Below are 23,986 nucleotides of genomic sequence, written 5' to 3' on the forward strand. Positions count from 1 at the left end.
CTCTCTCTTTTTTCTCTCTTTCTTCTCTCTTTCTCTCTTTCCCTCTCTCTTTTTCTCTTTTTCTCTCTTTCCTCCTCTCTTTTTCTCTCTTTCTCTCTTTCTTTTAACATCTTATTTTCTCTCTTTCAGAACATGGAAAAGGTGCTGGTCCCTTCTGTCACGTTAATTGTAGGCTGTGGAGTATCTTCGCTGACACTTTTGCTGTTGATTATCATTTATGTCTCTGTTTGGAGGTACGACATTCATTCTTCTTTCTTCTTTTGGGGGAAAAAAAACTATCTCTTGGTCTAGCTGGATCCTGCAGGTTTTATTCTCCACTTTTTGATGTTTGGTGCCTGAGGACGGACTGTTTTGTAATGAGTGTGTACTGCAGAAATTCATCGTGGTGGCTTAGTTGGCTTTATCCTTTCCTTTTAGTGCCAGAGAAATTAGTGCAGTGAAGTTAGTGCCTTGACCCCTTGCAGTCACACTGTTCCGTTTTCAAAACCTGCATTCTGTTTTAGATGCCTTCATATACCCCAGGAAACCTTGTTCTTGAAGAGGTGGACACTCATTGCCTTCTGACAGACAGGTTGCTTCCAAGTATTCCCTGTTGGATCGCTGATAAAATCAAGGATTGAGGACTCTTTATGAAAGCTTTTGGCCTGAAGAACTGACAACAATTTCCTGGAGTTTAAGGATGTTAAAGCTTACCGTGTAACTAACTCTCAAATCACTTAGCTACATTCCGCCTTTAGCTTCAAATGCATGAGGGATTCTTCAGTATTTCCTATTGCTAAGAGCTCCCGTACACCTACAAGCAGCAGTCGGGTGCAACTTTGCAAAAAGGTGCATAATTTGCAAAGGCTGAAGTGATGTTTTAGCAAAGTTTCTTTGAACAAGAGTCAATGCCAGCCCAAGCCCTTTTAGTGGACTGCACAAGCCCCGAGGATCGCAGGCGGTCGTGGGGTCTTCCTCTGTATAGGCTTAAATAAGGCTTGAGTTTGCACTACAGAGATCTGTGCCTTTCCTAAACCCATGGAAAACATAGTGAGAGCTTCATGGCTCCAAGCTAAAAGAAACAGAGAAACTGCAAACTACTTGAATTACTATGAAATTGAAATGACATGGCCTCAGAGAATATACTTTTAAGAACTTATTGGTGACCCTTTTCTGAGATCAGTCTGTGGCTCTTAGTCAGATTTTTCTTCTTGGTAGGGAAGAGAGAATAGATTAATCTCTGAGTTGTAAATCAGGATCACTTTTCCTACCATTTGATGGAGACAGAAAAGGAGGAAAGAGGCAAGACAGTAAAAATGGGGGGGAAAAAAACATCTTTTTGTTGACAATGCATAGTGGCTAGTTAGTTATAGCGAGTGCTTTGAGGTAAGGCCTAGTCATAATAACATGAAACTAGAACTGAAGTTTTTCTGCAGTTGTGGTGTCCCTGGGTCTGCTCAGATGCTTTTCTTATCATGGTTTTCTTGGGGAAGGGTTTTTGTTGGTTTTGGGATTTGTTTGGGTTGGGATTATTTTGTTGTGATTTTCAGTTCCACTGGTATGAGGATCAAGTGAAAACTTAGATGAGAGGAGTGAAAAGCCAGATAGTCTGCTGGTCATTTTTATAGACATATACTCATTTTCTTATCAGAAAAACATCTAGTATCAGAAAACTTAAGTTCAGATGTACAGGTGAATTAGATTTTTACTTTATGTTTGGAGCATATTGGAATATTTTGGAGTGAGGACAGGAAAGTTAGTTACTGTCCCTGCTTAAAAAGATGCCCTTTTTAGTTCCTCATTCCAGACACTGACTAATGTTTATGGCCAAAATGATCTGAAGAAAATTCAGCATGAATGGAACATTTATGGGACCTTTGAGTGGGAATTTTGGAGCTAGCCAAGGATAGACATGTATTTCCAAGTGATCCTGAGAACAGATATATTTTGATTAAAGAGCTGTCTGTCCTAAGAAGTATTTTCTTTACGGAAATATATCTGGAAACCATGATCAAGCCATCTCAGGACTTTTCCTTGGGTGGGCTGAATAAGTGTCATTTCTTATCTGTAAATCATGTTTAATGTTATCTAAACTTTACAGTGTTCCTGTGGCTGAGCCCTGAGCATTCTCCGGAGTGTGCACCCTTTTTATCTTAGGCGTAGCTGCTGGACATGAATGTGCTGTCCTATTAATGATCTCAGGAACATCATATTGAAGTTAACGCTACCTCTTGGCTCCTGCTTGATTTTGCCCTATATGTTATATAACCTATACATTCTTGTAGCTACAGGCAAGCATCTGGAGGCATTCCCAGAGGCTGGATCAGCTGTTTTATTCTGGCTGTTGTGGCTAAAATGCAGGAATGGTGTAAAAGTGGCCTTTTTTTGTCACTGCACAAGAGAAAAACTTATTGTCAGAGCAGTGTCCTAGCCACATCGTATTCTCTGGGGAGTACTCACTGAAACTCCACTATTTTGAGGAGCTTTGGCTGTGAAATTTCCCATTCAGATCTTTGGACAAAGGCATCTGGAGCATGTATACACAGGCTCAGCTTGAATATGAACCTGTTCTAATGAATAGATTCACTGAGGCTGACAATTTGGAAAGTTTCCCAGAGTTTTGCCCAGCTAGAGTTTGTTTATACATGGGAAGCAGAAAGAGAAGGGAAAAAAAATAAAGGAGAGAGGGAAGAAACATGATAAATGAAAGGAGGCAAAGCATCAGGTGATCCCTGCTTTGGATATTGGGGAGGAAATGAATTTACCCTCCCCTTTTCACTCAAAACCTCAATAGTGGTTGCTTATTAGTGGCGTCTTCTCAGCCGCCAGTGTGACCTGCATGAGTTTCTTGATGCAAGTAATCACTTCAGATGCAGCCAAGTTGGCAGCATCTCCTTATAGACGGGATGCTGTGGCTGTTTGATGGTTGGTGGTGGCCTGTTGGTGCACTCCCTCCAGTTTCCAGCAGACAGATGGTTACAAAAGCTCTGCTACAGATGGTGCGTCTCTGCACTTATTAGCAGCCTTGACAGAGAGGTCAGTCACCAAGTGGGCTGTAGAAATGGAGCGACCTTCTTGCCTCTGGGCTGTGACTAGGTCGCATCTGGAGAGGCAATCTGTATGGGGACTGTGTGCGTGGAGAGGAAAGGAAGTTCAGAGAGAACGCTGAACCCAGGGGAACTCTCGAAAATGAAAAGCAGGGGGAAACAGGAATTGCTGATAGCTTAGAACATGTGTAGGGGCTTAGCTCCGGTCTGTACAGGAAGTCCTTGCAAGCAACTCCTTGATATAGTAGCACTGCGTGAGTGTTTCCCATCCCTGAATTCAACATGGTTCAACAGCCTCCAGAGCCAGAGTGACATTTCCATAGCCTGGACATGAATGCTCACTTTGGAATAGCCCTTGCATTTCTACCATAAGGCAATCAGCATGTAGGACGCTGGAGACCTTTCTCTCTCATAGTGGCCAAAGGAATGCCACACCGCTGACAGATATCAGTGTGAGCTTTCTTCACTCCCTGCCCATCAAGGCTAAAGATTGATTTAGTGTTTGTCCATGAGCTCTCAAGGGACGTGTACTGGCTTTAAATCCAGTAGGAAAGCTTTCATTGAAGATGCTGAGATACTCTGTGGTGCAGTAACTGGAATGAGCAAGTAAGTGACTGAAGAAGAACCTGTAGATGCACAGACTGAGCGAGACCATGAGAGTGAGTCAGTGCTTGTGGAGAGGAAGGGAGCGTATTGGCAGGGGAGAGGCAGGCTGCAGGGTTTTCCCACATTCTCCATCTGTCTCAGTTTGTACAGGATTTACCCATATCCCACAAGACCCAGGCTACAACAGAAATTCTCTACAGTTTGGGTGATAGTCTTCCCCAGCTTGGAGGCTGAGCACAGTATTGTTTGACAAGGAAGAGTGTCCTTGTAGCAGCAAAGGAGTAGCCTAATTTAGTGAATTCGGTGTGATTTTTCAGGCAATATTCCTTGTTAAGTCAGGTTTCCAGGAGATTCAGGACAAGTTCAGGCTACTTCCAGCATCCAGCATTGTCTTGGTGACTCTTTTTATCCAAAAAACCCATATTCTCCATATTCTCAGTGTTCAGGTTTATCTGAAACTAAATTTAAAACTCAGAGGGAAGTTAAAGTCAAATACTGCAGTCTCTAGTGTCTAAAGCAGAGGCATCAGGAATGTGGAATGCAGTTAACTCATCATGCCTGCTGAGCAAGAAATGCAGATTTCGACAGCCAAACTATGACAGATTCACTCCTACTAAAATTGATTGACGAAATTAAATTCCTAATATAAATAGTTGATATGCCAAAATATATACTGCAGGAAAATAATCCTAACATTAGCCTCCAGGAATGAGCTGCTTAGTTAATATGTCAAACTCTAATTTTTGTAGGCATAAGAGTCTCCTCTTTATTCAATTTATATTCAGGCAAAGCATTTGCCAAATCACCAAGATTATTCACCTATGTAAGTCCTGTTATGTTCAGGACCTTCTCTTTAGTTTTAACAGGTACATAAAAGTGTGTTCAAAGAAATTTTCCTCCAATAACCAGTGGTTTGAATTAATTGTCATGTGCAAACTCACTGCAAATCAGACCTGACAAGTGACTTGCTCCTGCAAGGTGCTGAAGGCAACAGCTTCCAAACTTGGATTGCTCATGTCCCAGACCTATTGCTGCAGTTATATATTTGGCCTAGTTTTGAGGAGTGTTAAGACTTCTCCACAGGGCAAATTGTTAAATGTCACCCTTTGGAAAACAAGCCACACCATCTTTCTTATTTCTGGAATGGGCTTTTAGGTTAAGCAAATCACAAAAACTGAATCACGAACACTTAGTTGTGAAGGTGCATGCATTCGTAATCTGCTTTGATAGCCAGCATGCCTGTGACTCTTCTTTTGGAGAATCTTTCCATGGGCACATAAATGTTTTCTTCTAAGCTTCTTTTCAAGAACCTTTTCAAGTAAGCAGAGCTGAAGAAGACTTACGACACTCAATATGTCTTAGAAATATGTCAGACGTATATCAGTCAGCATAGCATCGGCACTTGCAGTGTTTGGGGTTAAAAAGTTTAAGGGTCCTCAGTCATTGTACTGCACTGATGTGAAGAACGAGAGGTTGAGCACTAAGGTTCTTCCCTTCTCCCCTTTCTCTTATCTATTCAGCATACAAAGTCTGCTGAAAGTGGGCTATCTCTTAGTGGTCTTGTATAGGATCTCGCCTAGCGCAACCTGTGTATAGTTGATATCTTTCAAAGTAACTTAATGCAAGTTGTGACAGGATGGACCTCCCTCCCCCTTTTCTCTTTTTTTTGCAGGTATATCCGCTCAGAGCGCTCTGTCATTCTTATCAACTTCTGCCTATCCATCATTTCCTCCAATGCTCTCATTCTGATTGGACAAACTCAGACCCGGAATAAGGTAGGAGATTGGTTGGACTTTGTTTATTTGCTTTTCGCCTGATTTAGCACTGAAATGATCTATTCAGGCAACACTTCCTCTTTTTTCCTCCATCTGTTAATTAGCTACATGACTAAAGACATGACTAAATGACAGATTTCAATTTTTTCTTTCGCTCTCTCTTTAGTAATTTGTCAGCATCCTTAGGGTTTTGATTAAAACCAATGTGATATTTTTGAATATGTGCCTAGAGTTAGCTGGCACCTGGCAGAGTGAAGGAACATGGTTATTTGTGAGGCTTTAACCATTTTATTTTCCCCCCTGAAAAAAAAAAAAAAAAAGAAAAAAAAAGACAGCAACTTTCATTATCCCCGCTTCAAGCACTTGTCATTTGTTAATAAATATAGCTTCAAAGACCAGCCTTTTTGGAACAGAAATATTGCCAGATCCATCATACACACTGCAGAGCTGAGACACAGTGAACATGAGGCTCTCACTGCAGTTCGCTGTGTGACTCAAGTGATAAAGACAAGAAGAGAACCTGCATTTTCAAGCCATGTGCACTAATTGCAGAGTACATTCCACGTTACAGAGCAGAAGAGCTTATTGCCTGCATGACTTTTCTCCAGCTGAAGCACTTTCAATTTCCCTATTGGCATCTTGAATAACAAATCACTGATTAACATTAGAATTTTCATGTTGTGCATTTCCAGTCTCCCCAAGCACTCAAACATCCAAATGCTACTAAACAGAAAACTGAGACAAGGCACTTAGCGCTAAAATCACACTCATAAGTCAAATTAGTTTTAACTTCGATAGTGACCACTGATTAGCCCATTCTTTTGAGCCTGCCTCGGCAGCCAGAGCATGAAGTCACTTTTAGAAGCTCTTTTTCAGAGAAGCCCCAAGATTTAATGAATCAGAGATACTCATTATCCTTGGTTTCTACCAAGAGCCCTTCAGGTCAGGGCTAAGTTAAGTTTTAGAGACAGCTTCACAGCAGAGTTGTACATGTGTAGAGAAGTAGGGAGAGATGCAGTCAGACAGCTTTGTACCTATTAAGCAAGTGCCATTCAGGTGCTAACTTCACAAACAGTGCTGTCCATCCTTTATTCCTTTATGGCCAGCATGGTTTGCTTGGGGGAAGAGGTAGAGAAAATACTAGAAAACTGAAGAAGTGTGTGTCCGTAAGTACATGATGGCTAGGAGCAACTTTTCATAGAAAGAACTTGGATTTCTTTTGATCCTTTTTTTTTTCAATCCCAGGGAAGGAGCAGGGTGCCGTTATCCTCTCCTACCCCTGGCAGAGTAGAGTAATGTGCCTGGGTTTTCCCTCGTGCTTTTTCTCACTTTACTGTGGCTGTTCATCATCAGAGCTGTTAGTGGGGATTCAAAGCTCTCGGCTGCAATTACATGAGGCAGATTAGCTCTTTGCATATAAATGTGCATGGTACACCATAAATAGAAAGGTTATTCTTGGATTTCCGCTCAGCCATCTAGTAAACAGTCTCTGGCAGGGAACAGAGGAATAAAAGTATACCAAGAAGAGACCAAGGCTTCCACAGAGTGTGACTTAGGAATTTATTCTTATTCAATTATTGATAATGGAGCTTCTTAAAATGTTGGTGATTGATTTATAATTGCAGCTACTCTGGGAGAATTTCTGTGGAATTAGCTTCTCTGAAAATGACAAATTCTTCTTTCCTTCTCATCCGTGTAACCTCAAAGGCAAGCCTCCACGCCTGCATTTGCTAAGCTTTTTGAAGATGAAAGGCCTGGGAAAAGGCTAAATATTGCAGTCAGCAATAACATGATACAAAAGAAATGAATGCTGCATGAACTGGCCATATCTCAAAGGCATGGTTACGTGCTGGAAGGAACATATTTCTTCTCTTAGAGCAAAACAAAGGCTAATGGCCTTGACAGACTGACAAGCTCTGCTAGATCTTCCTGCAACGGTTTAAGACATCAGATCCCCCTGCTCAGCCCTTTCTGGAGATGACTGATTTCCCAACCCGATTTCAGGAGTTTAAGTTGAGGCAATAGGCTTCTGAGAAGCTCAAAAACCAAAGGCAATGCCCTGGGAGGTGCAGGACCACTGCTCAGCAACGTGCTCGTGTCACCACCCACCTCTAGGTTGCTTTATCCTGTCTAGTTGTGGGAAGCAGCTCTGTCAACAGAAAAATACACCGTGGTCAAAGTCACTGTATCGACCCAGTCATACCAGAAGGTTATCTGCATAGCAGTGACTGGTAGCAGTTATCACCTCTGAAGTCTCAGAGAGAAGGCTGATGTTTGAGATGAGTGGAAAATCGATCTCTCCCAACCTTCCGGGTAGTATCCCCATGGGATGGTTGGGAAACCACAAGACTTCTTGATCGAGAAAACAGTCTCAAGTTTGTACGTAAAATTAGGCCCTTGCTCCCAGTGGCTTTTAAGGTAGTTGCAAGCACGATCATGAAATATAGATGTGCTTATTTTTTGCTGGGTTCTTCTTCTCTCTTCTCCTCCCCTTTCCTTCAAAACTACCTCATTAATATCTAATTAAGTAAAAATGCCTGGAAAATATAATGTATGTCCCTGGTGGAAAATTGGAAAGCAAAGACTTCCTCTCCCCTTTACAAATTACTGGTAAAGAGAGCAGGATTTTGTACGTGGAGAACTGCTCAACAAAATAAAGTAATTAATATGATATATAAATAAATATAGCTCAGTAAATTGCCCCCCCCAAAAAATTTCTAAAATACAAATCTTTTGAATAATATTATTGAAATAATTCTGTGCTTGTAACTATTTTCATTAGGTCTATAAGATGATGAATAACAACCACCTTTTTATGATTCTTTTTAAATGTAAAAATTACTTAAAAATAACATATAGAGATGTCTTATTTGTACTGAAGTGTCACCCAGAATCTGTTTATAGGTTTCTGGTGTCAAATACAAATATGGAACAAAACAGCAGTTTCTGCCTCGAACATCATGCTGTCCTACTTTTGTTCACAATCTCTGATAACATCATTTTTTTCCCAGTGTATGAATTGAAAGCAAAAGTCACATACACACAGAGAAATGTATAGTAGGTCTGTATTAAAAGATACTGGTGTATGAAAAAAGAGGAAGGTTCATTGGCCGTAAACCCAAAGTCTATATTTACTGACATAATCCAAAGCAGACAAATTCTAGGCTGTCCTGTCCTGTCTGCCCTGAGTTTCTTATACATTGTTCTTTTTTATCCAGATTCACTTGTAAAATTGGTTTTCTCTCCTCCTTGGCAATCACTGAAATTTGTTTCCATTATTTTGTTTTTAAATATATTTTTGATTCACAGGGCCGGGTTTTCTGCTGGTGAAAATTCAGCACAGGTCTGGTGCAGTTAACAGAGCAGCACCAATTTGCACCAACAAGAGATTTGGCCTCGACGTCTTAAAAACAAAGCAGAGCTTGTCAGCTTTCCAGTCCATCTCCCTGGCACTACAGGATTGTTCTTCATAATACATTTCCTAGTTCTTTCCCCAGTTTAATTTTAAATGGCTTAAGCTTCCCACATTTCCCTTAGGAGACTGCTCAGTGGAATAGTAGAACTCACCATTATGAAATCCTTTTTAACATTTTTTTTTCTTTTTTCCATTTTCTCCCTCCTTACTGCTAGTTACACCCTCATAGACAATCCTTTGCATTTTTTATTTTTACAGTCCCCACCTTCCACTAGCAGTGATGGTTTCACAGCTTAATTCTTGCAAAGAACAATCCTTTTCTGGCAGGGACACTGTCTAAATTACCTTCCTCTGGTTTCATTTCTGTTGCCAACAGCATAGCACTTGCAAGGCTTTGCAGCTGAGATTAGTGTGAGGTTTAATAACAGATCTGTCCTCTCGGAAAGGACTACAGCAGTGTTTTGATCATTTGGAAAATGAGTCTGTCTCACTGAAATCAAGAAACAGTTTGGGCTTGGATAGGACAGGGGTTCAAGCATCGGCTCAGCAAAATTGTTATCTGTGGATTTGTCTTTAAGCTGATGCTAAAATATTGTTGATTTCCATGAAGTATTTACACTTAAAGCAAATACTTTAGTCCTTTGCCAGGTCAAAGCTTGCAGGGGAGATGGTCTCCTCCTGGAATGTCTTCATTTTCTCATTCCTGTGATCTTTCCTTCCAGAAGCTGGTTTGGAAGCAGCTCCCTTTGCCTGCTGCTGTCCTCTGAGTTGCTCTCTCCGCATGCTGCTCCTCTCACGTGTCCTCCTTTCCTCCTATCTCCAGGTGATCTGCACGCTGGTGGCAGCTTTCTTGCACTTCTTCTTCCTCTCCTCTTTCTGCTGGGTGCTGACAGAGGCCTGGCAGTCCTACATGGCCGTGACGGGCCGGTTACGGAACCGCATCATCCGCAAGCGTTTCTTGTGTCTCGGATGGGGTGAGGATCACGGGTCTGGGAATTAGCCCCCCTGTCAATAGGGGGGAAAACACACTTTTCCCCCTATAATGTGTCTTTTACTTTTGCTGGGGAGGCAGGGAGAGCCCATGCAGGAAAAGGGATGGATACGATAGACCACAATATCTCTAGAGATAGTTACAACCCTTTTGTGGTATTAACAAGGGCTGAAATGGTTAAAAAATATCTCGAGATAAACTCATCCTTACATTCTACCTCTGTCCGCTCCATGCAGAGGTCACTCAAAACAGATGAGGTGAAAGGGGGGTTATATTTTCCAAAAGTTTGAGAGTGTGCATGGGGGTCTCCTTGCTTTTGCTTTCTTGCTTTCTCTTTTTCTCTCTCTGTGTCTCCTTCAATGTGAAACCTGGAGAGAAGCAAGCTCTGAAATCCTGTCTCCATGGCAGCAGGGGCTCCCATAGACAAATAAACTATTAGACGGGTGCAGATGTTTGTAACTAATTTTTCTCCCTCTGCCTGTTCCTAATGTTTAATTTATCAGCCTTAAATGATGTATTCTGTAGTAGAAAACAAACACAAACCATAACCTAGACTTTCAAAGCAGCAACAAAAGAGCAATGCAAAAAAAGTTGCTCGTAAGCAAGCAGGCAAAAAATAGAAGGAAATAAAGAAAGCGAGAGAGAGAAAGCACTGTGCTTCTAAGCTGTGCTAGTGTCTCATTTTACTACTGAAGTCAAGCATTTTACCCCAGGCAAGATATTTCTGATGCTTATGAAGGTCCGTGATGTGATTAGTTCTGACACATCAAGAATCATCCTCGTTCCAGAACCTGCACTCCAGGGTAAAGTGGTTTCTCTGCCCTGCTGATCATTTCACAGCCTACTTCGTTTTACCTGTCCCGAGTAACCCAACCTGGTTAACTCGTTTGTGCTTGGTGCTAAACAGATTTATTGCTTCCTATGATTGCACTGTGATGGGACAATGTTCCACCACCCACGGGGGCTAAGACAGGCCTGCTAACATCAGCACAATAAAGGTGCAAATAGGTCATTTTGGGCCAGATTCTGCTGTGAGATGCATTCTTGCGACACCCGTTGTTCAGGAGCAGAAAATGCATGCGCATGATCAAAGCCATCTCGTTTAGCACTAAGTAGCCATGCAAATCTGCGTCTCTCTCCCTGCTTACTCTGCTACAGGAGAATAATTAAATTGTTCCCCCCACTTCACGGGCAGAAGGGTTTTGTTTTGCTGAAAAACCAAGGAGTGCATCATCTTTGGATTTAAAAGGTGGTGTTGGAGCTTGAGAATGATTCTCACTCTTGCATTTTTTTTCCTAAATTTACAACTGAAAACAAAATAAATCATGGTATTGAAATAAGATGTTGGTGTGTAGCACGAGAACCTAATCACTTGTATGCAAAGCATAGTTGCATATTCTGTGTGTGCATTTGTGTGCTTCTGCAAATGTTTATACACAAACGCTGTGTTACTCAAGTAATTTCAGGGAAAAAAAGTATGTGCTTTTTTATTTTTTTCATTCTGATTTGTAAATGCTGGGTCAAATACTCATATTAACCAAGAGAATTTGGGACAGTCAACATTTACGCTTGTGATCTGCAGAGATTAAAAAAAAATACATATGAAGAAGCATAATTTCATCTGTTAGTAAATGTACTAATCTCTGACTGAGGTTACGCTGGTAGATAAATGATGCATAATAACAGTTTAGAATAGATTAAGACAGGAAGCGAAGAACACTCTAGCCTATTAAGGCAGCAAGGGAGTTTCAGATCTTCAGCCTACTCTTAGACTTTAACAGTAAACTGGAATTAATGACCCCCTTATGAGGAAAGAAGCAGAAAATATGATTTGTAGAGCATAATCTGAAATAATTAGTATAATTCACTTTGTAATAGATGGGTTCTTCCTCTTCTCACCCTTTATGTATTAAACATTTGTATTCAAAGCCTTTATTCTACATTTCTTTGCCAAATTCTCAGCTGCTGTCAGTTGTAGCTTCAATGAAGCTACAATGGTTTTTATTAGCAGTGAGTTTTATCCCCTGTTTTTCTGTTCTCTTGGGTATGCAGCTTTACTTCTCCAGAAAAAAAGAAGGATTGTAGAGTTCATAGTAATTAGAAATATTATAAATTATTTAGAACAGAAAGATGAACAACTCCCTAGAAACATTTCACTCATAATAGTTATTCCATGAAAAGAAGAAATCATTTTGTCATTCTTCATATGACCATGTTGTGCTTTCCGCTGTTGAATTTTTTATGATGCCATGGCTGAGGCTCTGAGTGGGTCTTCAGTTTTTCATAACAGTTACGACACTTAGCCATTGTTATTTATGAGTAGCCTTTTTTAATGGAACATGATGAGGGCATGATACGATTCTCCTTCTGGACTGGAATAACAAAAGTCTTAGAGTCGGATTTCTGACACATTTCTTTAGAATTGTGAATGTAAAATTCACTTTTTTGCAATAAAAACAACCCTCAGACTTTGCCATTATGAGGCATGACTCACTGGCTAGAAGGCTGGTGCAAAACACCTACAGTATACAAATAAATCAATTAGGAAAAACTTTTTCTTTTTCCAAATAATTGAAAAATAGGATAAAAGTTTTGTGAAAATGTTTGACTTTTTTTTTTTGATAGGATAGTGGAAATAAAAAAAAAATACAGAACCGTCATTAAAATTTTATATCTGTGTGTTTGCCAATGCCCCTTTTCAGTGTAGTCACTCAACTGAGCAGACACTGCATTTGCAGCTCCTTTCCAGGCAGGAAAAGCCAAGCGCAGCTCCCAGGGTGCAGCTCATACAGCTCCTACCGTACAAGCTGAGACTCCTCCCCAGACTCCGTAAAAGCCAGGCCCTGGAAGCTGACACGTTTGCAGCCTGAGTATGTGTTTCTGCATAATTATCACATCTAAGCGAAATACTTTGTGAAGAACGAGTTGCTATTTTAGGCAGAGTCTTACCCAGCTTTTATCTTTTCCAGGGCCTCTTGCATCACACTTTACTCCTGAAAAAAGCCCTTTCACGTGTAGCTTCTTGGTGCCTGAGGCAGCAAGGAGATGATATTTTGATCTTAGCGCACTATTCACCACGCAAGTGATATGTCCACGATGCCCATAATATATCCAGCTGGGATGTGACGGAGGCTCAGCCAGAGAGGCAATAGTAGATTAGGAGAAAACATAAGAGACATCTTTTAAAACCATTGCCGGTGGACTGTGAGCTGATCAGAAGTGAGTTGTGCTTGGGGAATCTCCTTTGGGAGGAGAAACACTTTCCTTTACGATAATGCTCAAACGTTTTCTATTCCAGCCAATTTGGCACTACACCTCCAGGCTGGTCCTCACTGTTGCTAAATCCTACAGTGATTTGTATTGCCAAGTGACCACAGTGTAGGGTCATTGCCTGGATGCTCTTTCTGTGCTCCCCTCCAAATTACAGCGCTCCTGCAGCCGCCTGGCATGACCTCTGCAGCACAAGAATTAGGGACTTGTCAAGCAACGCTAATCCTAGCTGGCTACTGATCCTACTAATTCTTAATGGGATTTGCCCATCTTTAGCATTGAGACAGCTTATTTCACGCTGTCGCAAGTCTATAAAAAGCCACACACAGACCTCTGTGGCTGAAGAACCAGATGTTACTCTCCCATCCTCAGGCACTTCTTTATGGAAAGGGGAGAGCGAGGATGGGAATAGTGAAGCAGAAAAGCACCTAGTCTCCTCTGTAGATCCTTGAGCAGTTTATCATTGCAGGGTTAGGAAGGATGAAAAGATTATTAGCAGGACATAATGACTTTTGCCTTCAGGCTGCTGATCCAGATTGTGCCTCGGCATTTCATGGCTCACAATTTTCAGTACTTTTTTTCTGAAATTATTCCAAGTTTCAGGCCTCACTTTCTAACAGCGAGCAGATTTTCTTCTCCTCTCTTCCCTTACTTTTACTGGGAGCTTTTACCGTTAACTTGAAGGACCCAATTCAGTCCATGTGCACCTGAAATACCACCTTATGCTGGCAGTGTTAGCTCATGACACTCTCTAAATAAATAAATTATCTGTGACTTGTGCGCCATGAGCTTAAAACAGGATTAACACACCCATTATTTTCAACAGTAATAACAAAATGGTTTGGAATAGGAAAAAGTCAGATCCCGATTCCCGCTCCATCTAATTTGGGTTGATATTTGCAACTTAGTTGTCCATATGTTATATTAAAATAGCCCTCATAATTAAACATAACCCTCAATCTTTGTCGTCCTAGCTCTTATGGTTGGGTTGTGACTGGATATTCTACCTTCAAGGAGATGCTTTGATATTCCTGACCATGCCTTAGGTGTAGAATGTCCCTAAGAATAAAATGAGTGCATTTTATGCATCCACATGCATTGTCAGTCCCCATGGAACTGGTGAGTCCATAGCAGATTATGAGGTTGTTGCAGGCTAATGGCTTTTACTCCTTTAGCTGGAGTAATGAGGGTTCATGCTTTTGGCTCTGGAAGTCCTGAATTCAGTCTCTGCCAGAGGCCCAGGCTGAGACAGATGGTGCTAGAATAACACTGGGCGGAATGGAGTATATCAAGTGGCTGAGTGGGAGAAGACCTACACATATACTGAAATGACCAATTTTTTTTTTTTTGTTTTTTTTTTTTTTTTTTTTGTTTCTTTTTCGCAGGGCTTCCTGCCTTGGTGGTTGCCATTTCCGTGGGATTTACTAAAGCCAAGGGATACGGCACCGTCAACTAGTGAGTAAAGGGACTCCTCTATTCATCCTTTCTGAGCCTCTCAGAGGAACAAATGTGGCCAACTAAGTCCTCAGTGTGTTGTCCACCATAAAGGGAGGCAAGGAGGGTAGGAAAGGAAGGAGCCATCCTGCCTCCCTGTCTCCTCAAGGCATCAGCTCCCTGGAAGCTCCAAACTTTCTTCCTTTTAACCTGGATGCATGGGCGAACCTTTAGAGACAGGGATTATTATTGGATTGGGAGCTCTGTTAGCTGGTTTGGGTTAAAAAGAAAGAGGTTTTCACAAGGAGATATGATCAGAGTAGTCAATTGTATGTTTTAGATTTATCTATATTTGCTTCTGAAGCAGAGCTGAATTCCCATCAGAGACAAGATGCTGGCAGAAGTTGGATTACTACTGTGATTATTAGGGTTAATTTAACCATTCCCTTAATGCAACTATAAAAGCACTTTGGGGAAAAAAAATAGAGGAAAACATGGAAATTTTTAAGTATAGGATGTTTAAAAATGAAAAATGCCTTTTGTGCTTGTCTTTTAAATGATGTGCCTGATTTAACCCAGGTTTTCAAAAAAGCTCAGCTCAGGTTTAGACACCAGAATGAGGATAAATTTTTCAAATCAAGTTTTTAAAAGCAGTCTGAATTTGCCTGTTTGCCAAATCTCGCATTGGAAGCGGCTCAGGATTTGTCTTGGAAGCTGCCTTTAGGAACTTCTTTCATCTAAAGGAGGAAGAAAAGCAGAGTGGATAAAGCAGAAAAAGACTGCAGACAGGGAAAGAGTCATAAGGCATGGCTGGAGTCACTCAGATCTGAGCATTACTGCAACTTAAAAGGAAAAGAAAGTGTTATTCAATGTGTTTTGAAAAAGGCAGATTAACATTTTTATGCACAGTGGCAGCCAAATAATAGCATTTTGTAGCAATAAAATAGGCCCTTCCTTACCCCAGACTGTCCTTCTCCGGAGCCTCACTAGTTTAGTGACCTGTATAATACATGAACAGCCTCCAAGAGAAATGCTGGCCAGCAACAGATAAAGTTTAGATGGACCCACTGAAAAAAAGGCCATATAGAGCCCCTGCTCCTTCTAAATTTATATCCAAATACAGTCAAAGTCTGGTCTTTTCCTACTGTATTCTGCACACCCACCACCCAATTGTCCAGGGCTCGCACCTTGAGGGCAGGAGAGTGTTAAAAAGACACAGCAACATCCTCTATTTACTTTAATATACGTATAAATTACTGTGCAATACACAGGGCTTAGGAAGCTAGGCCTGATAAATACAGATTTGTAGGTTGCGATTCCTGAAGCCTGTATGGGCCTGAGGTTGTGTTGGTTGTACCTGTCCTGACTCAATTGCCTTAGCTTGGGTGTCTGAGTGTCCAGACGAAGAGGGATCCAGCACTTGTTGAGTGACCGAGAAGAGGATACAGAGCTTGGCTTTTGAGATTTTTAATGAGATCTCGAGTGCCCTCTAGCCTTTCTGCAGGTCTGATGCCTTTGGGGCTTTCCTCAGTTCAAATCCACCAGAACAAATCCTACTGAGCAGGCATTGGGGGAATAAAAGGAGGCCCTCTGTATTTCTTCTCCCTTTCATGTTCATACTCAGGCATCAGGACTGGTGTGAATTGGTGCAAAAAGCCTCATAGTTCCCTCCCCTTTATGCCTAAGGATCAGATTTTCATGGTCCACATTGACCACTCAAAGGAATGTCAGGAAGAAGGGGGCAAACATGCAGAATAGCATCCTCTGTCTCACTGCCCTGCACCAGCTCCTGCCAATATCTCTCTGCCCTGGGGCAAAGCCCTCCCAGACTGCAGCAGAAAGGGTGTCAACACACAACAAAACCTGCCCAGCTCCCACTTTGCTCTCCGAGTGACACATGGCTGAGATAGCCAAGGGGCTGTGCTGAATTCCCTTCATTCCCAGGGGCCCCTAAACTGGAGTAGCTCTCCTCCCTGTGCTGCTAATCCTCTTGATTCCTTTCAGCCCTTTCGTCTCTGTGGCTCTGTGCATCCCAGGGCTGGCTGCCACATGCCTCACTGCCCAGCGACTCGATGCCAGTGGGGTTAACTGGACTATGCTGTTATTTTCTGGCTTGAAAAACAGCACGATCACACTCAAAAGCTGGGTTGAAAGAGTCCAATTTTTTTCCTGAGGATTCCTGCCTGTGCGTCTCGGGATGTGCCACACACTCACTCCATGCACCCACGCTCATTGTGGGCGATCATCGTGCTCTGGAAGTACATCCTTGGGATGCTCGCCAGCTTGCCGGGAGCATGCTCATTTTGACATGCTCTTGTGCTGCACCTCCCCATCCCAAGACAGCCTGTCCATGCCCCTCTCCCTCTTTGTGGTTCATCAGACTGGTCTACAGATGGCTTTTGCCTGCTGAGCAAGATAGTGAATTTACACTTGTGCTCTCAGCTTTAATCCAATGGAAATGTCCAACAGAGACTCACCATGTCATTTATGCCACAATTTGCAGAGCACGTGCCCTGACCATGCAAGGAATAGCCTCTGGTCAGACATTCATAATGCTGCCATCTTGTTGCAATTCCTGCTGTTCAGTTTACTGAGAGACAGAGCTAATTAACGCCAGCTCAGCCCTACAGAGCTGGATAAATAGAGCTAACATACAAGCTCAGGCCAGCCTTTCTCTTCCTAGCATCTCTGTGAACTCCTGGCAGGGATTTTGGCATGCCAAAGCATGCCAAGACACTTTGGTAGGAGCCCATTCCCAGTTAACATTTGCTCAGGCTCAGAGAAAAGGGGAAAAGGAGCAAGAGTGCCTCTAGTGCCCTCCTCTGTGGAGCCAGTGACTTTATCCTCTTTGATCACATGCTCACAAGGATGTCCACCTCTGCATTAAAAGCAAATAAGCACAAAACAGCCCTGGGCCCAAGCTTGTCCCAGGGCATTCATTTCTGACCATTGAAGGACTGTGTGAGTCTGTTGCAAAAATCACTGGAGTCCAGAGCCCAGTAAACTCTGTGACTAGTTAGAGCACAGCAAATTTCGATGTGCAGCAGTCCTAGACTATCATCTTCAGTAGCAAACTTTCAAGGTATGAAGTTTCCATCTTGAAAAAGGAAGGAAAAGACATTAGCAACAACCCATCCCTTCCAGTGAAGTGGCATACTTTTCACATGGCTTCTGATAACTCCTTCAGCATTTAATTTTATTCCAGGCAATTTCTTGTCTGTACATCTGCTTTATTTTTTCCCCTAAGAGTTCAGGTTATCTGTCCTCTGCTCTAGCAGGGAACAAGTGCTGACATGATAAACTACAAGGCACTTAGCAGTGTCTTTCAAAACTTCTTCCAACTCCATAATTTCAGGATCTTAGTAGTAGTGTATTAGCAGTAGTTGATTTTCTCCCAGAAACAGGCATTAGGACAAAACAGGTTTCTGATGAATAGCAGAGCATGAGACCTCTCACTCCACAACAGCTTTCTTCTCACTCTATTTTCAGTGGTATGAATAGCATGATAATCATCTGTGGGGCATAGACATTGGAGCACTGGAGGATGGTTGCAGCTGCTGAAGACATTGCCACACTTTTCTTGCAGGCTCCCGGGGCAGAGATGGTAGAAGGGATAATGTATGAAGTGCATACTGTGTCTCGGTGTCATATTGACTGTCCGTTAGCAGTAAAAGCCAAGCTGACAAGCTGCAGTGGACCTTGAACAGAAGATGGTTTGAAATTGGTTCAGTGTAGGAAAAGCTTCAGCTTTCTGGTCTTCCTGGCCACCTTCATCCCGTCTTTTGTTTGTATAAAGTGTCATGGGACAAAGCTTTTTTGAGCTGGTGAAACATAACCGAGCTTCATTGTGGATGTCCCAGCAAGACATGGAAGCAGTTTAAGAGTTGGGAAGGTCTCCCAGCTGTAACTGAGGGAAGTCAGAAACTGCCTCAAGGCTGAAGTTGTAGAGGGACCTAAATCCTAAGATGGCACGGGAAAAAGAGACTCGAATTAAGAATTAAGTATGACCTGCAGGATTTGAACTGTGTATTTTCTGAACAGTCCTTCCCCATCAACCTTCCTGCTCAGGATATTTCTGGAGTGCTTTGAACTATCCATGTGCAGTGAATGGAGGAGGACAGCTGTGAGTTTTCCTTTTCCATGCTTTCTACTGCTATGAAAGAGATAGCAGTAAAAAGATTCTTTCTCAAAGAGAGTCTTTAAAGTTAGCACAGATAGCAGGACAAGACACTGTTGCCTCCTTGTGTCAGACTGCCTGAATAGTGACTGTCCTCACCAGAACTCCTGAGACTGAGTCCAGCTACTACTCCAGGGACTGTGCCTCTAAAGCTTGACAAATTGCCTCCTGAACTTGAAGAGCTGAGGTTGTGCTGCTCGTAGCTCAGAATTTATAATATTCCCCCTGAGTCACCTTAGAGCAATGCCAGGACAGAGTGAATTCCCTGTGGAAATCCCTGTAGTTTCTTTAGCCTTCTGATGTCCCTCAGCAGGTACAGGGGACAGAGGTCAGTATCCTGCTCTCTTATTTTGTGTCATTGGGTCAGGACTTATGTCACTTGCAGGGATCTCATCAGCTGTTACATTAATCTCTAAATTAATCCTGGTGAGACAGCCCTGAATCCCAGGTGAAGACTTTGTCATATGCTGACTTTTGCACTGGGGATGTTTAATTTTGTGCATCAAGATCCATTGCTGGTTTTGCAGCAGAGCTGGAGTAGGCAAGAAGGTCTTGGCCAAAGGCAGCTTTTTTGCAAGGCCAAAGCAAAAAGGCCACTATCTCACATCAGGGCCATGGGAGATGCAGAAGGGCATCAGACGTTTTAAAGAGGTCTTTGATGCCCAACACGAGAGCTGCTGTCAGGATGTTTGGAGATGATAGTCTAGAACTGCTGGGCACTGCTGAACAACTCACTTCCTGTGGCAACTCCGTTTAAGAGATCTATAAAAAGTTCCCTTTGCAAACACTCGGGAATTTCTTAGTAAAATGCAAATATTTCTATGCCTCGCAGGGAGGAGGTAGAAGCATCTACACTACACACTAATACATTGCTGGAGTTTGCTGTCGGTTCCCCTGCTCAGCTATCACTTCACACGTCCTCTTTCCCTGCTGTCAGCCACCACCTCTGACAGCTTTGCAAGGAAATGCTTCGATTAGGCTCTGTAATACGGAGGTCAGGCAGTCAGAAAGGATGAAGGGCAGTGCTTGGTGATGTGTGAATTTTCCCTTCAGAAAGTGCAGTGCTCCAAGGGGGAGAGGGGCTGCTGGGGATCTAACAGGAACAAAAGCCCCTGTCATTCCGAATCCTCGTTGCTAATTGAGCACAGGATGCAAATCTGTCAGCTCCATCATTCAAAGATGTTCCTCCTTTCTGTGCTGTGGTGCCGTGTTCTCCTCGCTCCCGGAGTTGTTCTTCAATTCAACCTGTCGTTTCACTAAGTGATTGAAAGAGGCCCTGGCAAAACTGGTATCAAAATGAGTGTTGAGTGCAGGACTGAACATTTTGGGAAAGGATTAAAATTTGAGAACTTCCCTTATTCTCTCTGCTCTTCCCTTGCAATCAGGGGAACTCTCAGTTACTGCAGCCCTCCAAAGCATCATCCTTATTCCCTTCCTCCTCCAACTGCTTATTTGTTTTATTATTGCTACTGTTCAAACAGTTTCTAATGGTGCAACTTGCTATCAGAAGGAAATCAGAATAGATTAAATTAACATGTTACAGCTTTAATTTAGAAACAAACAACATAAAGGCCATGGAGAAAAACAAAATGTCCTGTTTCCAGTTTCAAATACTTTTTTTTCTTTTTTCCCCAAATGTTCTTCTGTATTTTAGGATGAAAAATAACATTTTTTACAAGTCAGAATTGATACAAAAGCATTTGAGGCTGATCAACAGAACTGAAATGTTTCCAAGAAGGTTTTGTTTCCTGGGAGACTCTGAAAGGCAGTGCTTGGTTTCAGAACGAAAACATATTGCTGAGAGTACAGTCACATAAACGAATTACTGCAGGGTTAGCAGGGTGAAGGACTTTGAGAAAGTCCTCATTCCATTGCAGTTACCTGGTCTTATTCTGTGGCAAACACATTGTAGTTTATTGTTGGAACCAGGTTACTTCATCTCACGTTTTCTCCAGGGTACCACCATGTCAAAGCATGTGCACTGGAGCTGTGGAGTTGCCAATAGGGCATGAATCCATGTCCTCACTTACCCTTGAGTGTCTAATTTATGAGCCCATAAATTGACTTGAGTTTCTAGATTCTTCATGAAATAGAAATTTCAACTCCAGTGCTGCTGTAATTCTTCATGACTGTCCTTATGGTCAGGCCTGAAAATCTCAATTTGCTATTCACTCTGAGAGTGGAAACTGGGTGACATTTCCTCTAGCTTTCCCTGGTTGTTTTGTTTTGTTATTATTATTTTTTATTATTTTTTGACACCAGGCTTGTCTGTCTGGAGATGTTAGTGTGCAGTAAATTTGCACATGAATGAACATTGCAGTAGCAGCTCCACTGGGACACCTACAGGATAGTCCTACTGTTACAGGAGAGGTGGGATTCATCTGCTGTGTAGTATCTCCATCCGGGGTGTCCAGACTGCTTAAACAGTGAAGATTTGGTCAAAGCAATCAATGGAGTTCAGGACTTGATGCATCTGTCTGAATGGAGATGCCTCATCCTGGACTACATTGACTGGATCTCCACTGTCACCCAGAAATGTCACCTAGGGTGACTGGTTTAGCGAGAGGCACCAACACGGTAGACACCAACTTTTAGTCAGAAGAGTCCCACTTCAGGTTGAATTCCCTAACCTATAATTCAGACTTTCAGAGTTTAAGAGCCAAAGTTTCCCACATAGTTGCCAAAGAAAGGAGAAGACCTCTTCAGGTTATATATTGTGAAGGAAAAGCAATAAGCATCCTATTTGAGAATGCTATTAATTCCCACTTCACTTTCATATTACCTTTCCCCACATCAGTAAAAATACACTTCAGTCCTGGACCTCAGAATCAGACAAACCAAATGATTAGCAAGTGAACCAGGGACAATTTCTTATGTTTTTTCTCTGAGAGAATAGGGCACGGGTATGGTCTTGCCTTCAGACTAACGTAACTATTTCCAACACACAGTCTAAAGCAGAGCGTCATCATGAATTTTGCAGTGTGTTCCACTGTAAACAATCAGATGCTGCTCTGTAGACCTACCCTAAGGCAACCAAGTCTGTGTGTGATTTCTGAAGGAACAGGAAACAAAATTTGCTTGCTGTTAGGTGTGACATACTTCATTTTTGCTGTGGGGTATCTCCTCCAGAGGTGAACTCTACAAAACGAAGAAACAAAAAAATATACCTGTTTGCCAATGACATTAGCCACTGGATAACTTTCTTTTCCCTCTTCATTTTCCAGCTGCTGGCTGTCATTAGAGGGAGGTCTTCTCTATGCCTTCGTGGGACCTGCTGCTGCTGTTGTTTTGGTATTTGAGCTTGGTTGAAAGCCCCTCTTTTTTTCCCCCCCTTTTATTGTATAGGACTTCCCTTCTTCTTTCCATCCAAGAATGTCCCTCTAATGTCCCTCTAATGTCCCTCTATTTCCACTCATTCTTTTAATAACCTTCCCCTTCAGGAGAAAAGAGCCAAATGTTAGAAGGCAGCAAGGTAATCCTTTGGGATAGGTTTGATTTTGAAATATAATATGCTTCAGCACTCAGCCTTCCGCCTCTGTGCTCTCTGGAGACCCTTAGACATCTAGTTAACGCTTTACCTTGTTTTTCCTCTATCTGGATGCAAATGTACAATGATGGTGGCAAACTCTGACATTAACTCCTTCAAAACTGTTGTTCCTGGTTGATCTCAGACCAAGCTGTACCTCTGCAGCCAACATTTGTTCCCAGTCTGTCGCAGATGGCAAGTGCATGTGAGAAGAATTGTGTTTTTGAGGTCAAATGAAGCTCTTCAGATCAGTGCTGAAGGAGCACTGTGTGGCTCTCAACATATCACATCTGCTTCTAGCTCAAGGAGACAGAACAGTTGAAACTCTATCTCACCCCTTCACGGTGTGGATGTGCTAGACATGAGTCTACACTGCTGTCCCCTCTCCCTTGGCTTCAACACTGTACCAAAGCTGCTCTTTGACAGCTACTGCCTGAGTTGGAGGTGTCTTCAAAGGTGATTACATACCTTTCACGAAGCTTCCCTGCTGTGGAAACTTCACTGGCCATGAGAAATCTTGACATTCAGACAGAGTTCGAGGAATGTGAGAACTGCTAATCCTCTAGGAAATCCCTCCTTCATCAATTTCATACAAGTTTTAGCACTGTGTTCTAGCACCTGTACCTAAGTGACAGTCTGCACTTACTCTCTAGCTCAATGTTTTGCCTATACAGCCCAGAGCAGTGTGTCCTGCAAGGCCTGTAAGCCTCAGGTGCCCTGGTGAGTCTCACAGGGAGGAGGTTTTTGACACTTAAATTCTTTTTTATCTTTTTTTTTCCCACATCAAGCTTTTGTTTCATGCAGTGCCTGGAGAGATAACTGCCCTGCAGCAGTAGCAAGTGTAAAGGAGAGTAACTTGCCGTCTGTATTCTCACTGCTGTCACAGCACGTCAAGCTGTCTTGGTGCCATCATTTCATCATTATGGCAAAGACAGAAGTTAGCCTTTGCCCTTCCTCTATAATAAGGCAAGTTATTATCAGTTGGGACCTTTCTTTAGCATAGGGCTACAACAGAGGTGAGTCTTTGGGTAGCAGATTGCAAAAGTTATGAATAAACAGGCATTAATGCCATCCATTCACTACATCTTTGTAGGCACATGATAGTTGAATTTCACTCGGTGATGTTGTTGATGGGGTCAGGCTCTTTTTATATAGTCAGAATAGTTGGCAATAGTTGGTATGACAGGAAAACTTGTGTTTTCTTCTGATTGGCTCTGCTTTTATTCATTGTCTAAGCTGTAAGTGATGACGTCCTTCCAGAGGGATCAACATACTCAAATGGTGGTTCATCCATCTGATCTTAGAAAGGAGTGAGTCATCTCTGGAGGGCTCTTCACTGTCTAGAGAGAGCCAGCATCTCTAGGTTAGACTGCCTGACTCTTAGATAACTGAAGTGAGATGAGAATGAGGCCAAAGAAATGATAGTAGGAGGTATATTCTCTGAGGAACTTGGAGAAGAGCAAAAAGAAGCAGCGCTGAACACTTAAAAATTGGAAACCAGAAAACAGAGAAACTCAGTAAGTTGCACAAGTTCACACTGTGACTTTGCAGCAGAGCCAGGGTCAGTGAGCTCTGTACATACTTTATCCTGCTTTCAGCTTGACCGTGACGGTGATGGAAGGTCACCGCATCTGTCTCAATATGAGGACAACGAGGCTGTTGCAGGGCTGTGCTGAGTGAATGCAGCTGTACTGCTCTCAGAGCAAGCTTGATCTACAGACAAGAATAAGCTTGATCTGTAGACAGTACAGCAGTGATTATGCAGG

At 42.4% G+C, this 23,986-nt stretch overlaps 1 protein-coding gene across 1 annotated transcript in view; it reads left to right on the forward strand.

The window, feature by feature from the left end:
- The window catches only part of ADGRB1 (adhesion G protein-coupled receptor B1), a 256,076-nt gene that overhangs the window by 194,350 nt on the left and 37,740 nt on the right, over nucleotides 1-23,986 (forward strand). Inside the window, exons 19-23 of the mRNA XM_026047133.1 lie at nucleotides 130-233; nucleotides 5,305-5,407; nucleotides 9,646-9,796; nucleotides 14,469-14,538; nucleotides 21,919-21,985. Of these exons, the coding sequence (XP_025902918.1) occupies nucleotides 130-233; nucleotides 5,305-5,407; nucleotides 9,646-9,796; nucleotides 14,469-14,538; nucleotides 21,919-21,985 (495 nt within the window). The remainder of the gene's footprint in view (nucleotides 1-129; nucleotides 234-5,304; nucleotides 5,408-9,645; nucleotides 9,797-14,468; nucleotides 14,539-21,918; nucleotides 21,986-23,986) is intronic.

This window comes from Nothoprocta perdicaria, unplaced genomic scaffold (assembly GCF_003342845.1).
Source record: "Nothoprocta perdicaria isolate Ctin4 unplaced genomic scaffold, notPer1 scaffold_48, whole genome shotgun sequence".
In the NCBI taxonomy this organism is placed as follows: Eukaryota; Metazoa; Chordata; class Aves; order Tinamiformes; family Tinamidae; genus Nothoprocta; species Nothoprocta perdicaria.